At 40.8% G+C, this 14,106-nt stretch overlaps 4 protein-coding genes across 5 annotated transcripts in view; 3 read left to right on the plus strand and 1 right to left on the minus strand.

Annotated features, from left to right (window-relative positions):
* The window catches only part of LOC126795428 (uncharacterized), a 39,873-nt gene that overhangs the window by 3,402 nt on the left and 22,365 nt on the right, over positions 1-14,106 (minus strand). The gene's annotated exons all lie outside the window — the stretch shown is intronic.
* LOC126795332 (FIP1[V]-like protein) lies at positions 140-7,208 on the plus strand. The gene is made up of 8 exons (XM_050522186.1): positions 140-971; positions 2,252-2,508; positions 2,816-2,942; positions 3,025-3,093; positions 3,205-3,345; positions 3,501-3,602; positions 3,703-5,646; positions 6,426-7,208. The coding sequence occupies exons 1-8, from the start codon at positions 198-200 to the stop codon at positions 6,969-6,971; spliced, it is 3,960 nt and encodes a 1,319-aa protein (XP_050378143.1). The 5' UTR covers positions 140-197; the 3' UTR covers positions 6,972-7,208.
* On the plus strand, positions 7,793-12,488 carry LOC126795384 (uncharacterized). 2 transcript variants are annotated; one of them, XR_007672266.1, is made up of 9 exons: positions 7,793-8,271; positions 8,805-8,888; positions 9,130-9,276; positions 9,604-9,695; positions 10,025-10,136; positions 10,233-10,354; positions 10,466-10,514; positions 10,631-10,790; positions 12,103-12,488. XR_007672266.1 is itself a non-coding variant. In XM_050522231.1 (8 exons), the coding sequence occupies exons 1-8, from the start codon at positions 8,074-8,076 to the stop codon at positions 10,706-10,708; spliced, it is 882 nt and encodes a 293-aa protein (XP_050378188.1). In that variant the 5' UTR covers positions 7,793-8,073; the 3' UTR covers positions 10,709-11,419. The 2 variants fall into 2 exon arrangements, 1 of the variants encoding a protein (XP_050378188.1); XM_050522231.1 differs by lacking the exon at positions 12,103-12,488 and having other exon boundaries at positions 10,631-11,419.
* On the plus strand, positions 13,174-14,090 carry LOC126795409 (ABC transporter I family member 1). The gene is given in 1 exon segment (XM_050522253.1): positions 13,174-14,090. A coding segment is annotated over 1 exon segment (687 nt). The 5' UTR covers positions 13,174-13,237; the 3' UTR covers positions 13,925-14,090.

Below are 14,106 nucleotides of genomic sequence, written 5' to 3' on the forward strand. Positions count from 1 at the left end.
ATTACAGAATTCAAACCTGCCCGAAACAATTTCGGAAATTCAAAAATTACAAACAAGCCACAACAAAGTTTCTTCTTATAAACACAAAAACACACATTGGCTTTCCGCCATTCTTCTTCTTCTTCTTCTTCTTCTTCTTCTTCTTCAGTCTTGCAGAGACCTCAGAACCCTTAAAAGGCTCCACCTTTATCTCTCGGATGGAAGACGACGATGAATTCGGAGATCTCTACACCGACGTTCTTCAATCCTTCCAGTCCTCCCAGCCCTCCTCCGCTCCGCCGCCGCCGCCCCAGCTGCAGCCTCCCCACCCTCCGATCGATCTCAACCTCAAGACCGGACCCGCCGCCGCCGCCGCCGACGAGATCCTACCCCCAGCTCCGGCGCAATCCAATCCCAATTCGCAAACCCTAGCTCCCGATTCGGCTCCCCGCGCCTATTCCCAACTCGGCGCTAGGGTTTTGGAGGCGGGAGATGTCAAATTGGGGAGTAAAGATTCGGATTTGAATGAAAAGGAGGTGGATTTCGATATCGAGGAGGAGGAGGGCAGTAATGGAATTCCCGGCATCGGATTCGACGCCGTGATTCCGGGCCTCTCGGGGGCCGCGCCGGTGAGTAGTACGGCGGAGGTTGCGGAGTATAACCCGGAAGGTACTAGAAGGGACCCCGGCGGCGACGATTGGGACAGTGATGATTCGGAGGACGATTTGCAGATTGTGTTGAACGATAACAACCCAATGGGGATGGAGAGAGGCAATGGCGGCGACGATGACGACGGGCTGGTTATCGTGGGGGACAGCGAGCTTCACGGGGCGGCGGAGGAGCAGGAGTGGGGGGAAGAAGGGCAGCAGGCGGCGGAAGGCGAGAGGAAGGAGATGGGGGAAGCTGGGAGAGGAGGAGGAGGAGGTCCGATGGTGGCGCCAAAAATTGGGTTTAGCAATCATGGGTATCATCCATTTCATTCCCAGTTTAAGGTTAGTTTAGCTGTATTAATATATTGATTAAAAAGTAGGGAGCTTTTTAATGTATATGGGGCAATCTCGTCTCCCCCTTTGTTTGATGAGAAAGTTAGAATTGTAATGCTTTTGTACAATGTGAATGTTCCTAGTTAGTTTAGTGGAATTTTATTTATTGGATTTGGTTTTTGGCATTGTTTTAGTTCCTAGATTGTATTCTACTTGAAAATTTTAATGGAAGTTAATACAATGAATTGTTTGTGTTATATATTTATTGCCAAATTTTGAGTTTTACTAAACAAGCTGTTTGTATATTAAGCTTTTTGGTCAATGTCAAGCACAATGTTGATCAATGAGAACTCCTGGATATTTTACAACCCTTGCAACGTCCGATCTTCAGATGTCTTTACCACTGTAAGTGGCTAGTTATGCTGCCATGGTTTCATCAATGTTAACTACAGTGAGGCCCGAGGCGCCTATTCGAAGGGGAAGACTTAAGGATTACTGTACTAATTCCACTAAATTTAGTATGGCGAGATGTTGTTATTGGGCTTCTTCAATTCCAGAAAAGATTACTCTTCCAAAATCTAAAACATCTTCCATTCACAGAGTCATGCACTATATCCACATTATACACTGTAAGACCGAGTATATATTCACACATGCATGTACCAAAAAGTTAGAATATTGCTTGAAACTATGAATAAAAGTGTTTCTGACCGTTTAATCTTAGTGACTGCCTGTGAAGAGTTAATAGAATAAACCAGTTTTGCTTCAATGCGTTTTGTTTAGGTCCAATTATTGATGTAGCCAATCCTTTAACCACTTTGTCATGCTGTGTTTGCTTCTTGGAAACCTACATATTTGTTTGCTGATAAAGCAGGCCTAATAGGTCTTGGCTCTTTCCTTCCCCTTAAAATGATTAGCGCCCAACTAATGAATATTTTGATATGTCCTAACTCTTCTCCCTCTCTTCATAGCTAATCCCCCAAGTGGGTCTTGAAGTACTAGACTTCTTCGACAACTTCGAACTTCATACTTTTGTTTCTCGACAATTTTATGCTTTGGCCGTGATATGTATTCATGATTTTAGATGTGGGATAGAGGGTTTGATATAATTTTGAAATGTTTTATGTGTCGGATTTGTTATATATGATGCCAATGAAGCTTGGAATGAATGAATCAATTAATAAATGAAATATCAAATATTACATGAGGACCATGCTGCTCTTTAAAATTTAGTAAGTTTCATTATAGTGCTACACTTACCTAATCTTTGTTGGTTTTGTCTTCTGCAGTATGTGAGACCAGGTGCTATGCCGATCGCTGGACCAACTAATTCTGGTCCTGGTGGAGTCCCAGGTCAAGTTCGTCCACTTGGAAACATGGGTCCAACACCTGGTCGAGGTAGAGGTGACTGGAGACCAACTGGATTAAAAAATGGTACTCCGCTGCAGAAAAATTTTCATTCCAACTTTGGTACGCCTGGTTGGGGCAGCAATATGGGTGGTCGTGGTTTCGGGGGTGGACTTGAATTCACACTTCCTTCTCACAAGTAATATTCATGATAAGTTTTATGATATCCATATATGTGATGAACTGGATTGTTTTCTGCTGACTTCCATGATAGTGTCATACTCTTGCAATTTCTTTGTTATGTGTTGGAAGATATCGTGAAGTTTTCGACTACTTATGTCTGTATTCTAGGTTACAACATATTCTTCATAATTTATAAGTTTCTAAATTCTACTGTATGAGCAATCTTCTATTTCTTTCTGAAGTGCTGTGTCATATTTTGGTATTTGCAACGTACTTCTTCTCTTTTTTTGTTTGTTAATGTCAAACTGCTTGATGATTTTCAGGACCATATTTGATGTCGACATTGATGGTTTTGAGGAAAAACCTTGGAAATATCCTGGTGTTGATACTTCAGACTTTTTCAACTTTGGATTAAATGAAGATACCTGGAGAGATTATTGCAAACAGCTGGTAATAATACATCCGCATCATGTTTCTTTGTTCTATCTTATAAAAGGGAGGTTATAGTTGTTCCTATATTTAAAATATGCAGGAACAGCTTCGCTTGGAGTCCACAATGCAAAGCAAAATTCGTGTTTATGAAAGTGGACGAACAGAACAGGTAAGGAAGTGCTCATGCTTCTCGTGAAAACCTATGCATTTCATCTTTTCTTGTTTTTTTTTTTCACCACAATCAAATTTTGATAGAACTGATAGGAAAGTTACATAACAGGAGTATGATCCAGATCTGCCTCCAGAATTGGCAGCAGCAACTGGCATGCATGACTTTCCTACTGAAAGTACAAACCCGGGAAAATCAGAGGGCGGGCAAAGTGATTTTGCAAAAGGACCTGCTCGCCTGCGTCCACCTATTGTATGTACAGACTTCCAAGTTTCTGCCTTAAAAATTATATCTTGCCTGTTGCACTTTTATAGTTTTCAAGAGAGATATATTGTTGGATCTTTGCGTGCTTTGTATAATATAAAGCTTAGTTTTAAATCTCATTGGTTCATTTAATTTTACACCAGCCAACTGGAAGAGCAATACAGGTAGAAAGTGGTTATGGTGAACGTGTCCCCTCAAGTGAAAACCGGCCACAGCGAATGCGTGACTCAGATGCTGTAATTGAAGTAATAATCAAATCACTTTTAGTGTGTTATTTCTGTCTCTATGTGCTTTTATTTAAAATTTTGTCTTATGAGTTAACTGGTGGTTTATGTCTTGAAACAGATTGTCTTGCAGGACTCTTTAGATGATGATACTTCTGCTGGAATCCCTGATGGAACTGAAAATGATCTCTCAAAGGAGGATGTTGGTAGAAGTTCTAATGGTGAGGGAGACCTTCCACAGGATGAAAAACCCCACTTCAATGGTTTGCCGCAGGCTCTCAATAATCAAAAGAGTGATCCGCTTGGAAGGAAAAGACCATACAATGATAGTGTGCCAGAAGATGATGAAAGCTTGCCCATCCGTCCAGAAGTGTCAATCCAACATGCTGGTTCTGGGGACCATACTCCCAGTTCTGCTGGGGGTAGTTACGGAGAAAATAGGGGGACACAGAGAAGAGCACGTGAAAGATCTCCGCGGAGTACAAGAGGCAAGAAATTTCTCGATAATCATAAAGAAGGATCAGTGGAAAGCGTGGATGGTGGACGTAGTCCGTTGATCTCATCTCCCATCTCACATGGGGCTGCTCGTGAGTCAAGTGTTGAGCGTAAAAGCGGTGACCAAGATGAGCCTCTGTCGGGTGATGAAAGCTCTGGGATGGAAAAAGAGGATATGGATGTGAATGTTAATGATGGAGTTCCAAACCATAAGTTGAGTCCACAAGTTGAACGGTCTGCTGATGAAGAACTTGATGATGGTGATGACTCCAAGGCTGCAAGAAGTAGTGACAACAGCAAAGCAAGATCAGGGAGCAGTAGAGATTACCAGAAGTGGAGGGATGGGGTTGAGGAAGAAGTCATTCAAGGACGGTCAGGTCACTCAGGGGGCATCAAGAGTCACCTTGATGGAAAGGAACAGGGATTCCAAAGAAAAGGCCGTGATGGTAGACAGGAACCTGATAGAAGTCAAATGTTAGTCAAAGGGAGGGAGGGTTCATATCCTTATAGGGATTGGGATCCTAACTCTACACATCATTTGCAATTTAAAAATGATGCGCTTTACAGGCGAAAAGAAAGGGAAAATATCGATGGAGCATGGCAGAGGAGGGATGATGATCCTTATAGCAGAAGGATTAGAACTGAAGAACCAAGGAAGAGGGATCGTGGTGATGAAATGGGATCTAGACACAGGAGCAAGGTTCGTGAAAGCGAGAGGAGTGACAAAGATGAGTATATGCAGTCAAGAAAGCAGTTAGATAATGGCAGCTATAGGGCCTTTTATGACAAGGATGCGGTGGGATCACGACCTAGGGAAAGAGATGATGGTTTGAAAGGCAGGTATGAACATATAGATGATTACCATGGCAAGAGAAGGAAAGATGAGGAATACATGAGGAGGGACCAAATTGATAAAGAAGAACTTCTGCAGGGCCACAGAGATACTACCACTCATCGAAAGCGTGATAGGGATGAAGTCTTAGATCAGCGTAAAAGAGATGACCAACAGAAAGTCAGGGATAATCCTGATGAACACCACTCTGTCAGGCACAAAGATGGAAGCTGGTTGCAGAGGGAGAGAGGTGACAGACAAAGAGAAAGGGAGGAGTGGCATAGGCTTAAGCAATCCCATGAAGAGAATATACCCAAGAGGGATAGAGATGATGGACGAGTTTCTGTAAGGGGTGGTCGTGTTTCAGAAGACAAAGCATGGGTAGGCCATGGTAGAGTGAAGGATGAAAACAAAGGCTCTGATAAGGAGCACCAATACAAAGAGACTGTGCGACACAGTGAGCCGTCTAAAAGAAGGGATCGGATTGAGGAGGACAGTTCACATCATAGGGGACGTGAGGATGCTCATGCACGGGGAAACCAAATGAATATTGATGAGAGAAGATCTGACAAGGAGAGATCAAGTACTCGCAATGAACGTGCTGATAGCCAGAAGGTCCATGATAGAAAACATAAAGAGAATTCAAGAAGGAGTAAAGAAACTGAAACTGCTGATATCAGCACTTCAATCACTTCCAAGAGACATCAGGAAGACCAAAGTGGTCGTAGCAGGGAGATGGTATGTACCATTCTTGACACCAGCTCTCGTACATAATTTGTTTGTTCTTCTTCTTCGTCTTCAAATACTTATTGTACCTGCTCGTCTTCCCTTCAGAAATAAGGTAGATAGGTTGCAAGCTTGATTTGGATGACATACGTAATCCAATCTTAGTTTTTCATTTCTTTTTCCATAACAATGGGAGCCTCATACTTAATGAATGCAAAACTCTGGCCATCTGTAAAGTAGACTCTTTGGACCTGTTTTTCTTTTTCCATTACGATGGAATCCTCATACTAAATGAATGCATAACTCTGATCATACTTGATGTTCAAGCTTGAATGATGGTTCAGTTCTTCTTTTCTCCATTGTATTAGTTTATTTAGTTACATAGTTTTTGCCTAATTTATGATAACTTCTGCAGATGAAATTTTCACAGCTATAACCTGCATTATCAGAAACACATTTGTTTCCTGAGACCTGTGCACATTAATTATACTTTTTCCTACCCCAATAGACACATGTTAGCTGCATCTGAACCACCCATATCTATCTTTTCTCCTTTAGATGAGACTATGGTTCAACTGTTAGGAGGATAGTACAGGGGGGACAGTAGGATAAACAATAACAAGTAGAACATGTTATGATAACTTACTCGCTAATTCCGGAAATCCCCCATGGTCATTTTGCCAGTTGTTTATTATTCCTTTTGGCTTTTGTAATTTTGTATGACCCCTAGCTGAGAATAATGTGACTTGAGTTTGGCTCTCTTCTCATGATTGCTTTTTTTGCCCATTTAGGGCTTGAAAGGCACCCGTGAGCAAGGACTTGGTCACTCTTCTAAAAGGCACAAGGAAGATGCTTCTTCTGATGATGAGCAGGAGGATTTAAAGAAGGGGCGCTCCAAATTGGAACGATGGACAAGCCATAAGGAGAGGGATTTCAGCATCAACAGTAAGTCACCCTCCAACTTAAAGTTGAAAGAGCTTGATAGGGGATCCTCAGATACCAGTAAACTTCCAGATGATTCTTCCAAGCTAGTTGAGGCTGTCAATAACCAACACCCATTGGCCGATGAGAATGTTGGTGATCAGGATGTTAAGGATGCTGACACAAAACCAGTAGATTCAGACACGATAATGGAGGGCCGTCACCTGGACACTGTTGAGAAGTTGAAGAAACGAAGTGAGCGGTTCAAGCTCCCATTGCCAAGTGAAAAAGAACCATCGACCATTAAGAAGATCGAGACCGAAGTGCTACCTTCCCCTAATAGTGACCCTCCTGTGGTGGAATCTGAGATTAAACCAGAACGACCAGCTCGGAAAAGAAGATGGGTCAGCAACTGAATATGAAATGGAGGAGCATAGTTAGTTGGACAAGTTGATGCGTTATGAGGGAAGTTATGCTTGACATGATGCCGGGTTATTCATTCCAGCTTCCTGAGGGTGCCCATCGGTGCAGTAGTTTCTCAATTTGTAATCCTGCCGCGACTGTATACTTAGTAATGTTTTCATTTGTATATACTGGTGATTGTAAGTTTGTAACTGGTCACTAATAGTGGCACAGCATTGCGTTTCGAGACTGTTCCTGATTGTATTACACCCAGGTTCTATCTGGCATGCGTAAGAGGTTCATGTTGAGGAGCAAGCAGGCTTTTGAGGATCAAGAAAGCTAAGGTGAAGCCTTTTCAATGTGTTGGGAGATGTCCACTGCGCTGGAGATGTTGGCATGACTTAGATTTTATGTATGCTGTACTTTTAGCATCCTCTTATGAGATAAAAAGAAAATTACTGCTTTTATACACAACATTTTGAGACACCTTTGTACTGTAGGAACATATGAGGTTATAAACTGCGGATTAGTTCTAAAAAGAAGGAAATATATTGAAGTATTTTACGAGTTACATCGGAAGTGCCTTTCAAATGCAGTTGTTTAATCTTCAGTAATCAGTATAACCATCCTGGTTATCTTTCCAAAAAAAAAAATCCTGGTTTTCTTGCATCGTTATAAAATCGTAAAAATCCAGTAAAATCAAAATTTGATTAATTGCGTAAAGGTAAAGCAACCAAAGAAGCATTTGGGGGAGGTCGTAATTGAAACAAGGACGTGTTTGGTGAAGCACTCCTTCCAATTATTTACAACGGTGGAACCTGTTATTGTTGTCTCGAAGCTATACAGCCAGACGTCTCTACTTCTTGACATCAATCCAAGAGAACTCGTTGTCACCAGCTGAGAGTTGTAAATCAACAAACTATCGAAGAGGGATAGTGATTAGTGAAAAACGACATTTTGGCTCCATTACATATCAAGACGCGAAGGTAACCAGAAGTTACATCCTCAGTTGTTTTGTCCGCACATGATACAACTCGATTTGGATCTTTCTATTTCTATCTCAGGTTTAAGTAGAGTTAGATACTTAGATTCAATCTCTCTCTCTCTCTGAAGAAAATGGGGGAAAAACTCTTATGGGTTCCAACCATTGTGGCACAAGTGAGTCTCTGCTTTGGTCTCTACCTTGCTTTTCAACTGTGTCAGCCTCACAACTCTATCTACTATCATAGAAGAAGAGAAAGCAAGGATCTTTACTTCATCAGCGTCAGAGGAGGCTTTAGACCTCTCAAGCAACAGACCCATCTTCTCAAACAGGTAAAAGTTTTCATCTCTTTTTCACTTTTGTTCATGGAACTGCAATTCTTGTTCTTATTTTATAAAGTGACGATCTTCATTGTATGCTGCTCTTGTTAGATTTTTCTCAACCTGTGGCGGTTATGAAATGTAGGGGAAGTTGGATAAGCCTCCATTTTTATCTGTTTTTCTTTAATTTTGTAAGTTATGCTCATATTAGTGTTTGGTGAGAAGCATACTGTCATTACTGTTTCCTCACTAAATATATGGTATTGTGTTTGCTTAGGAACCTTCTCTGCACTTTTTCTGAGAAACAAAAGCTTGGTATAATGTCAATGGTGTCAAGAAATGAATGCATATATATGAGAAGTGGGGTCGTGTGAATATTATAAGTGTATGACTACCTTTGGTTCATTGGTTCATTTATATGAAGAGATTCCTGGTTATGAACTACTATAATATTTGTTGAAAGTAACATCTACCACATTCTTCATCTACTCCTTTTCCCAGATTTTCCTTTTAATAGCAAACTATGGTTCTTCTTGTTGGTACAGATGGAGAAGGTGACAAAGATGTACAAGGCAAGGTTTGTGGTAGACATCAGTGATCTTGGGAAGGATGATCCACTCATGCAGAATGTAAGGTCAATTGCCTCTTCTCAATTTTTGGGCTGCATTATTATTCTACTTGTTTTGAGAATTATTGTTTATTGAAGTGTGAAATTGTTAATATGAAAAAAGATATATGTACTTTCACAAGAATGGACAAAATTGATTTGAGTTACCTACAGTAGCAGTGGTTAAACAATTGAGCTTTCCTTTTCCTAGTAAGTTTCTTTGGTTTCAACTTTCAAGTATCAGTGAATGTAATCTTTTACAGGCTAGCCTGCATTTCTCATCGGTGAAGGTTCCTTGGTATACTACTACAGTTTCAGGCGGATATGGAGGGGGATACTTCCAGATGCAGATAAGACTACCTTACAGCAAAACCTTAGACCTCATTGGTGTGGATACTGGGTCAATAGAGGTATGTATTGTTACATTTAAAAAAAAAAAGGTTCAGTCAGTCCAATCATCTTTACATTGGTATTGGATTTGCCCTTTTCATCTTGAACTGTCTGAGCATTAATGTTCATGATAATTTTTTCATATATTTAAAATTACTAGTTCATATGCCTTGATCAGTTCATATGTAAGTCATCCTTCTGTATGTCATGTTTCACCACTAGATTTTTACATTTTAAACCATAAGTTGTATCTGCCTTATCCTCATCCTTATATGGTAATTATCCTTGATCTGTATATATGTATGTAGTTTCTTTATTCTATTTTCTTACTTGAACTTATTCTGAAGGGGAAGGTTTTTATCTCGGAATCATCAAGTCAGTTTGGATACAATCAATTACATTGGCTGACCAGAACACTAGAGGCAACCAGTAGTGACTGGTAAACTTAATCAACTGTATAGCCTTGTCTATTTCTCTTAATTCCTATTTTTGGGGATCTTATGTGCCTACAAGATTTCAAAACAGAAAAGGAATTTTGTGAAATGTTCATCCAAACATTGTGATATTTGATGAGTGTATTTCATGACATGTCTTATTTCTGTATTCACAGTTAGTAATTTTGGCAATGCAATTCCAAGATTTTGATTTATTGTTCTGGTAATTAGTTTAAGTTGGATTCTTGTGGTATAGAAGATATGATCATAAGAACTGGTTGCCTATCTGAGTGAGGTTTCCAATCGCTAACTGGCTGTAATGTTATGCATATAGGCGCATAGTAGTTGGATTCCACCCATTGGCTAAATGCGAAGATGGTGAAGAGGGAACGGAAGCAAAAAATGTCTTTGAGTCTCTACACCACACATTTATGAAACATGAAGTGGTAAGAACTGGTAGTTCTTTGTATCCGTTTATACTTTATAACTCAAATGACAAAATCTTACTCGTACTTAGTAATCCCTGTATCTATATTCTACAGAATGCGTATATAAGTGGACAAGGTTGCACTAGCAATGTCCAACAAGGTCGCCTGAGCTACATTGGGAACCCGGGCTCAACAAATGCACTAGCTTCTGTAAACGGAAGATCAATATCTAGAAAGTGAGCATTTTCTATATACGTTTGTTGATCCACATTTTACCAAATACAGCCGATGCAACATTGGAACTTTGTTATTCACTATCCTTTTCCTGCTGTTCTGTAACCATACAGAGAGTCGGAGGTCGCGTTTCTTCTTCATAGAATCAGCTCGCTAGAAATCGTGCGTATTCATATCATTTGGTTTTGTTTGTTGCGGTTCTAGCTTACAAAACACAGCAATGTATGGAGTTAAACAACTGATGCAGTTCTATGTTCTTCATTTTTCGGGTTTTGCAGGTAACCTACTTTGTTAGCTCGAGTGGGGAAGCAGTGCATAAATCTGTTCTCCATCAGAAGGGTAGAGCAGCCATGTAAATTGCATTCAATGAGGACCAAAATCTACCCAATTCTTTCAAGCCATGGATAACAAGCTCAGCCCACCACCATTCTTTCTTGCGTAATATTTTGTTTTTACCTCATCAGTATTGATATAAACAAGAGCAGATGATCCTCATTGCTTTGAAGCAAATGCCTTTCTTAGAAGAAAAAAGTTCATGTTATGTTTACTTTTACAGTTTTACACGCGTCATTTCTGCTTTTATCTTGCATAAAACAATGAAATGACGGAAAAGCCACCAGAGAGTCGGTGTGGGGCTATAAATATGTAGCTATCCCCAAAAATTAGGGTTTCATTCACACTCCGATCTGACGAACGAGGCTCCGCCGCTGATCTCTTTCATTGTCGGAGCCGATGAGTTCCTGCCCCACTTCTCTCTCTCTCTCTCTCTGTAATGTGTATGTGTGTGTGTGTATATATGTATCTCTCTCTCTCTCTCTCTCTAAACCCTAAACCCTAAACCCAACGAGGCTGTGACGATGATGCATTCGGAGTGTGGAAGTAGGGGCATTGCGGTTTAGGGGGTGCGGCGCTTGTTCTGGCGAGGCGACCCCGGATGGCCGGTGAGAAATGACGCTTTTGTCCTTCTTCGCCGGCAACCGTGTTGTGGTTGCAGCCACGGCGGCTCCCCCCTCTGCCGCTGTCTGATCTATAAGTGCTGATCTGAGCCTCCCATCCGTTGTCATTAATCGACTTACATTCTGAAATACAATGTAACAATAAGCAGAAACTAGTTCACATGTTGGGTTAATTGCGAGTAGTCAAACTGGATGATCAGTTTGTGTTCCTATTTGAAACAGAGGAGTTTGTCAAAACTGGTTTATGGGTTGGCATGTGTTTTGTGTTTGTCAAAACTCCTCCATTGGACTCAATTGTTGTTCTTGTTGGGTATTCTCTCCATCAACACAACAATTGAGTCCATGGAGGATTTGTTTGTATGACTATATGAGCTTGTCCAGCTCTTAGAATTAGTTCATTTTGCTTTATATATATATATATATATATCTGAGACAATTTTTCATCATATCTACATATCTGATCTTGCTGCGGTGTTTGATAATGTGGACTGTCCAATGGTAATATAGGTTTACTCTTTTTTTGCTGAGTTAGAAGAAAGTTTAGCTCCGGTGTTTGATTCATTTTTTACATAAATCTGGAGTGCGCAATGGTAATATAGGTTTACTCTTGTTTTGCTTAGTTTAAGCTTTGCTCTGGTGTAATAGTGGTGTTCAATTGATTTGTACACAAATCTGAAGTATGCAAAGGTAATGTACGTGTACTCTTTTTCGCTGAGTTACTAGAAAGCTTAGCTCTGGTGTTCAGTGCATCTCTTTTACTTTGATCTCAGTTATCTTTTTTTTTTTGTTGACAGGCCAATTAGAGGCAGAAAAGGCTGAAAAGAGACCTGTGTTCTTCCGGTTTCGTCCAGAAATGAACTTAAAAGAATTCATGTGCTTTTGAAACGGTGTTGTTACTGTGTCAATACTGGTTATACTATGGACTTTGGATTTCAAGTGGCTTCGTCCTTCGTCTTCGCAACATTCAAATACAGGGTTTTCCCAATAGTTAGTAGCACAGAGGTTTCATACAGACGAGATCTTTCTCTTAAATTGTGTCCGCATCTGGAAATTTTCATAGAGCAAGCAAATGTAGGAAATGTTACGTCTGGTTTTTTGAGGAAGCATCAGAGCTATTCCCTCACATCAAGGCTCTACAATTTTGTTACATCTTTTGGAATTAGGAATATACATGCTTGCATTTTTGAGATATTTTTGTAAAGGATGTGTGATGTTTCAGAAGTCTTGTTAAGCATTTGAGCGTATTTGAGCTTTGCCTAATTGCTATGAGTAAGGACGAGTTCTCTACCAAAATGAGCTCTTGTAACCCTGATGTAATTAACAATTTTAGAGTTAGAACTTAGAACTCGTAAGAGTGGGCATTCAACACCAGTTATAAGTTTTAACAAATTATGATCTGATTTATGAATGAACTGGGATAGAAAGAAAAAATGGAAAATGCCCAAATTAAAAATAAGAAGAAATAGTTTGGCAACATAAGCCCACATCACAATACTCTTCTTCGGTACTTCTTCTCTGTGGAACAGTGCACACAAGGTGCTCGACGAAATGCCTCAAAGGACCCGCCTTTATGCATGTCGTATTGTGTCTTGATTTTTCGTGTTTTACAGCATCTGGGTTGAGTCTTTGATCTCTCTGTCGATATTGGTTTTGCTGTTTGCTTATAATGCCTGCTTATCGTGTATGCTTATACTCGAAAGCTTGTTGTTTTTTTTAGGCTTGTGGTTTCTGATTGTGATTTAGAAGATATAGTCATAAGGCTCTTGGTTCAAATCAGTTAACTTTGATTGTATAACTCTGAATTCATAACTTTGTAACAGGTTTTCCTAGTCACAGTAGTCTGATACTTATTCAGTCTTTGTTGGCTGGACTTAAACATCAGCGTAAGATAGTAAACATTTCGACCTTGACTGAGTTCGTTAGAGTGCAATGTCTCTCCGGAAGCCCCCGATCCCTCGTCTCCTCCTCAACAATGTCTCCTGCATGAGGAATGCGCAGCAGATCTTGCGACATGTAAATGCCACAGTTCACGACGGTGGAGCACTGGTGCTGATGGGCACCAATGGCTCGGGCAAGACTACCTTCCTGCGCATGTTAGCCGGCTTTTCTAAGCCTTCTGCTGGCCAGGTCCTCTGGAATGGGCATGACATCACGGATTCAGGAGTTTTCCACCAGTACAAGCTGCAACTCAACTGGCTCTCACTCAAAGACGCTGTAAAAGAGAAGTTCACAGTCCTTGACAATGTCCAGTGATTTGAAGTCCTCGAAGGGAAGATGGGGAATTCCCTGCCTGCCCTGGAGCTGATGGGCCTCGGCAGATTGGCCAAGGAGAAGGCTAGAATGCTGTCCATGGGGCAGCGCAAAAGACTCCAGCTTGCGAGGTTGTTGGCAATCGACCGGCCTATTTGGTTGCCCGATGAGCCCTCTGTTGCATTGGATACGGACGGAGTGAAGCTGCTCGAGTACATCATTGCAGAGCATAGAAAGAAAGGCGGCATTGTCATCGTGGCAACACATCTGCCTATTGAGATTGAAGACGCGACATACCTGAGACTGCCTGCTAGATTTCCAAGGAGAATGACCTTGGTGGACATGCTTGATCGTTCAGACTTTTGATTCTTTTACCTGTTCTTTTTACAGACAAACACTGAGCAAGAAGAGAATATTGTAGTGATACTGTGATTGAATTCTATTACATGACATTTCTGTTCTTCCAGAAGCAGAGCTATCTGTAATCGTAATGGTTGTGTTTCTTGGGGCGTCCGACCTACAAGCAGACGAGGAGGACGCTATTGTGG

Source organism: Argentina anserina, chromosome 1 (assembly GCF_933775445.1).
Source record: "Argentina anserina chromosome 1, drPotAnse1.1, whole genome shotgun sequence".
NCBI lineage: Eukaryota > Viridiplantae > Streptophyta > Magnoliopsida > Rosales > Rosaceae > Argentina > Argentina anserina.

Excerpts from the sequence above, each read along its gene's own strand:
- LOC126795384 (XM_050522231.1), top strand. The coding sequence starts at position 8,074 with ATGGGGGAAAAACTCTTATGGGTTCCAACCATTGTGGCACAAGTGAGT. Across the intron at positions 8,272-8,804 it reads AGACCCATCTTCTCAAACAG|ATGGAGAAGGTGACAAAGAT; the intron begins GTAAAAGTTTTC and ends TTGTTGGTACAG. Across the intron at positions 10,137-10,232 it reads CATTTATGAAACATGAAGTG|AATGCGTATATAAGTGGACA; the intron begins GTAAGAACTGGT and ends TATATTCTACAG.
- LOC126795332 (XM_050522186.1), top strand. The coding sequence starts at position 198 with ATGGAAGACGACGATGAATTCGGAGATCTCTACACCGACGTTCTTCAA. Across the intron at positions 2,943-3,024 it reads GAGATTATTGCAAACAGCTG|GAACAGCTTCGCTTGGAGTC; the intron begins GTAATAATACAT and ends TAAAATATGCAG. Across the intron at positions 5,647-6,425 it reads GTGGTCGTAGCAGGGAGATG|GGCTTGAAAGGCACCCGTGA; the intron begins GTATGTACCATT and ends TTGCCCATTTAG.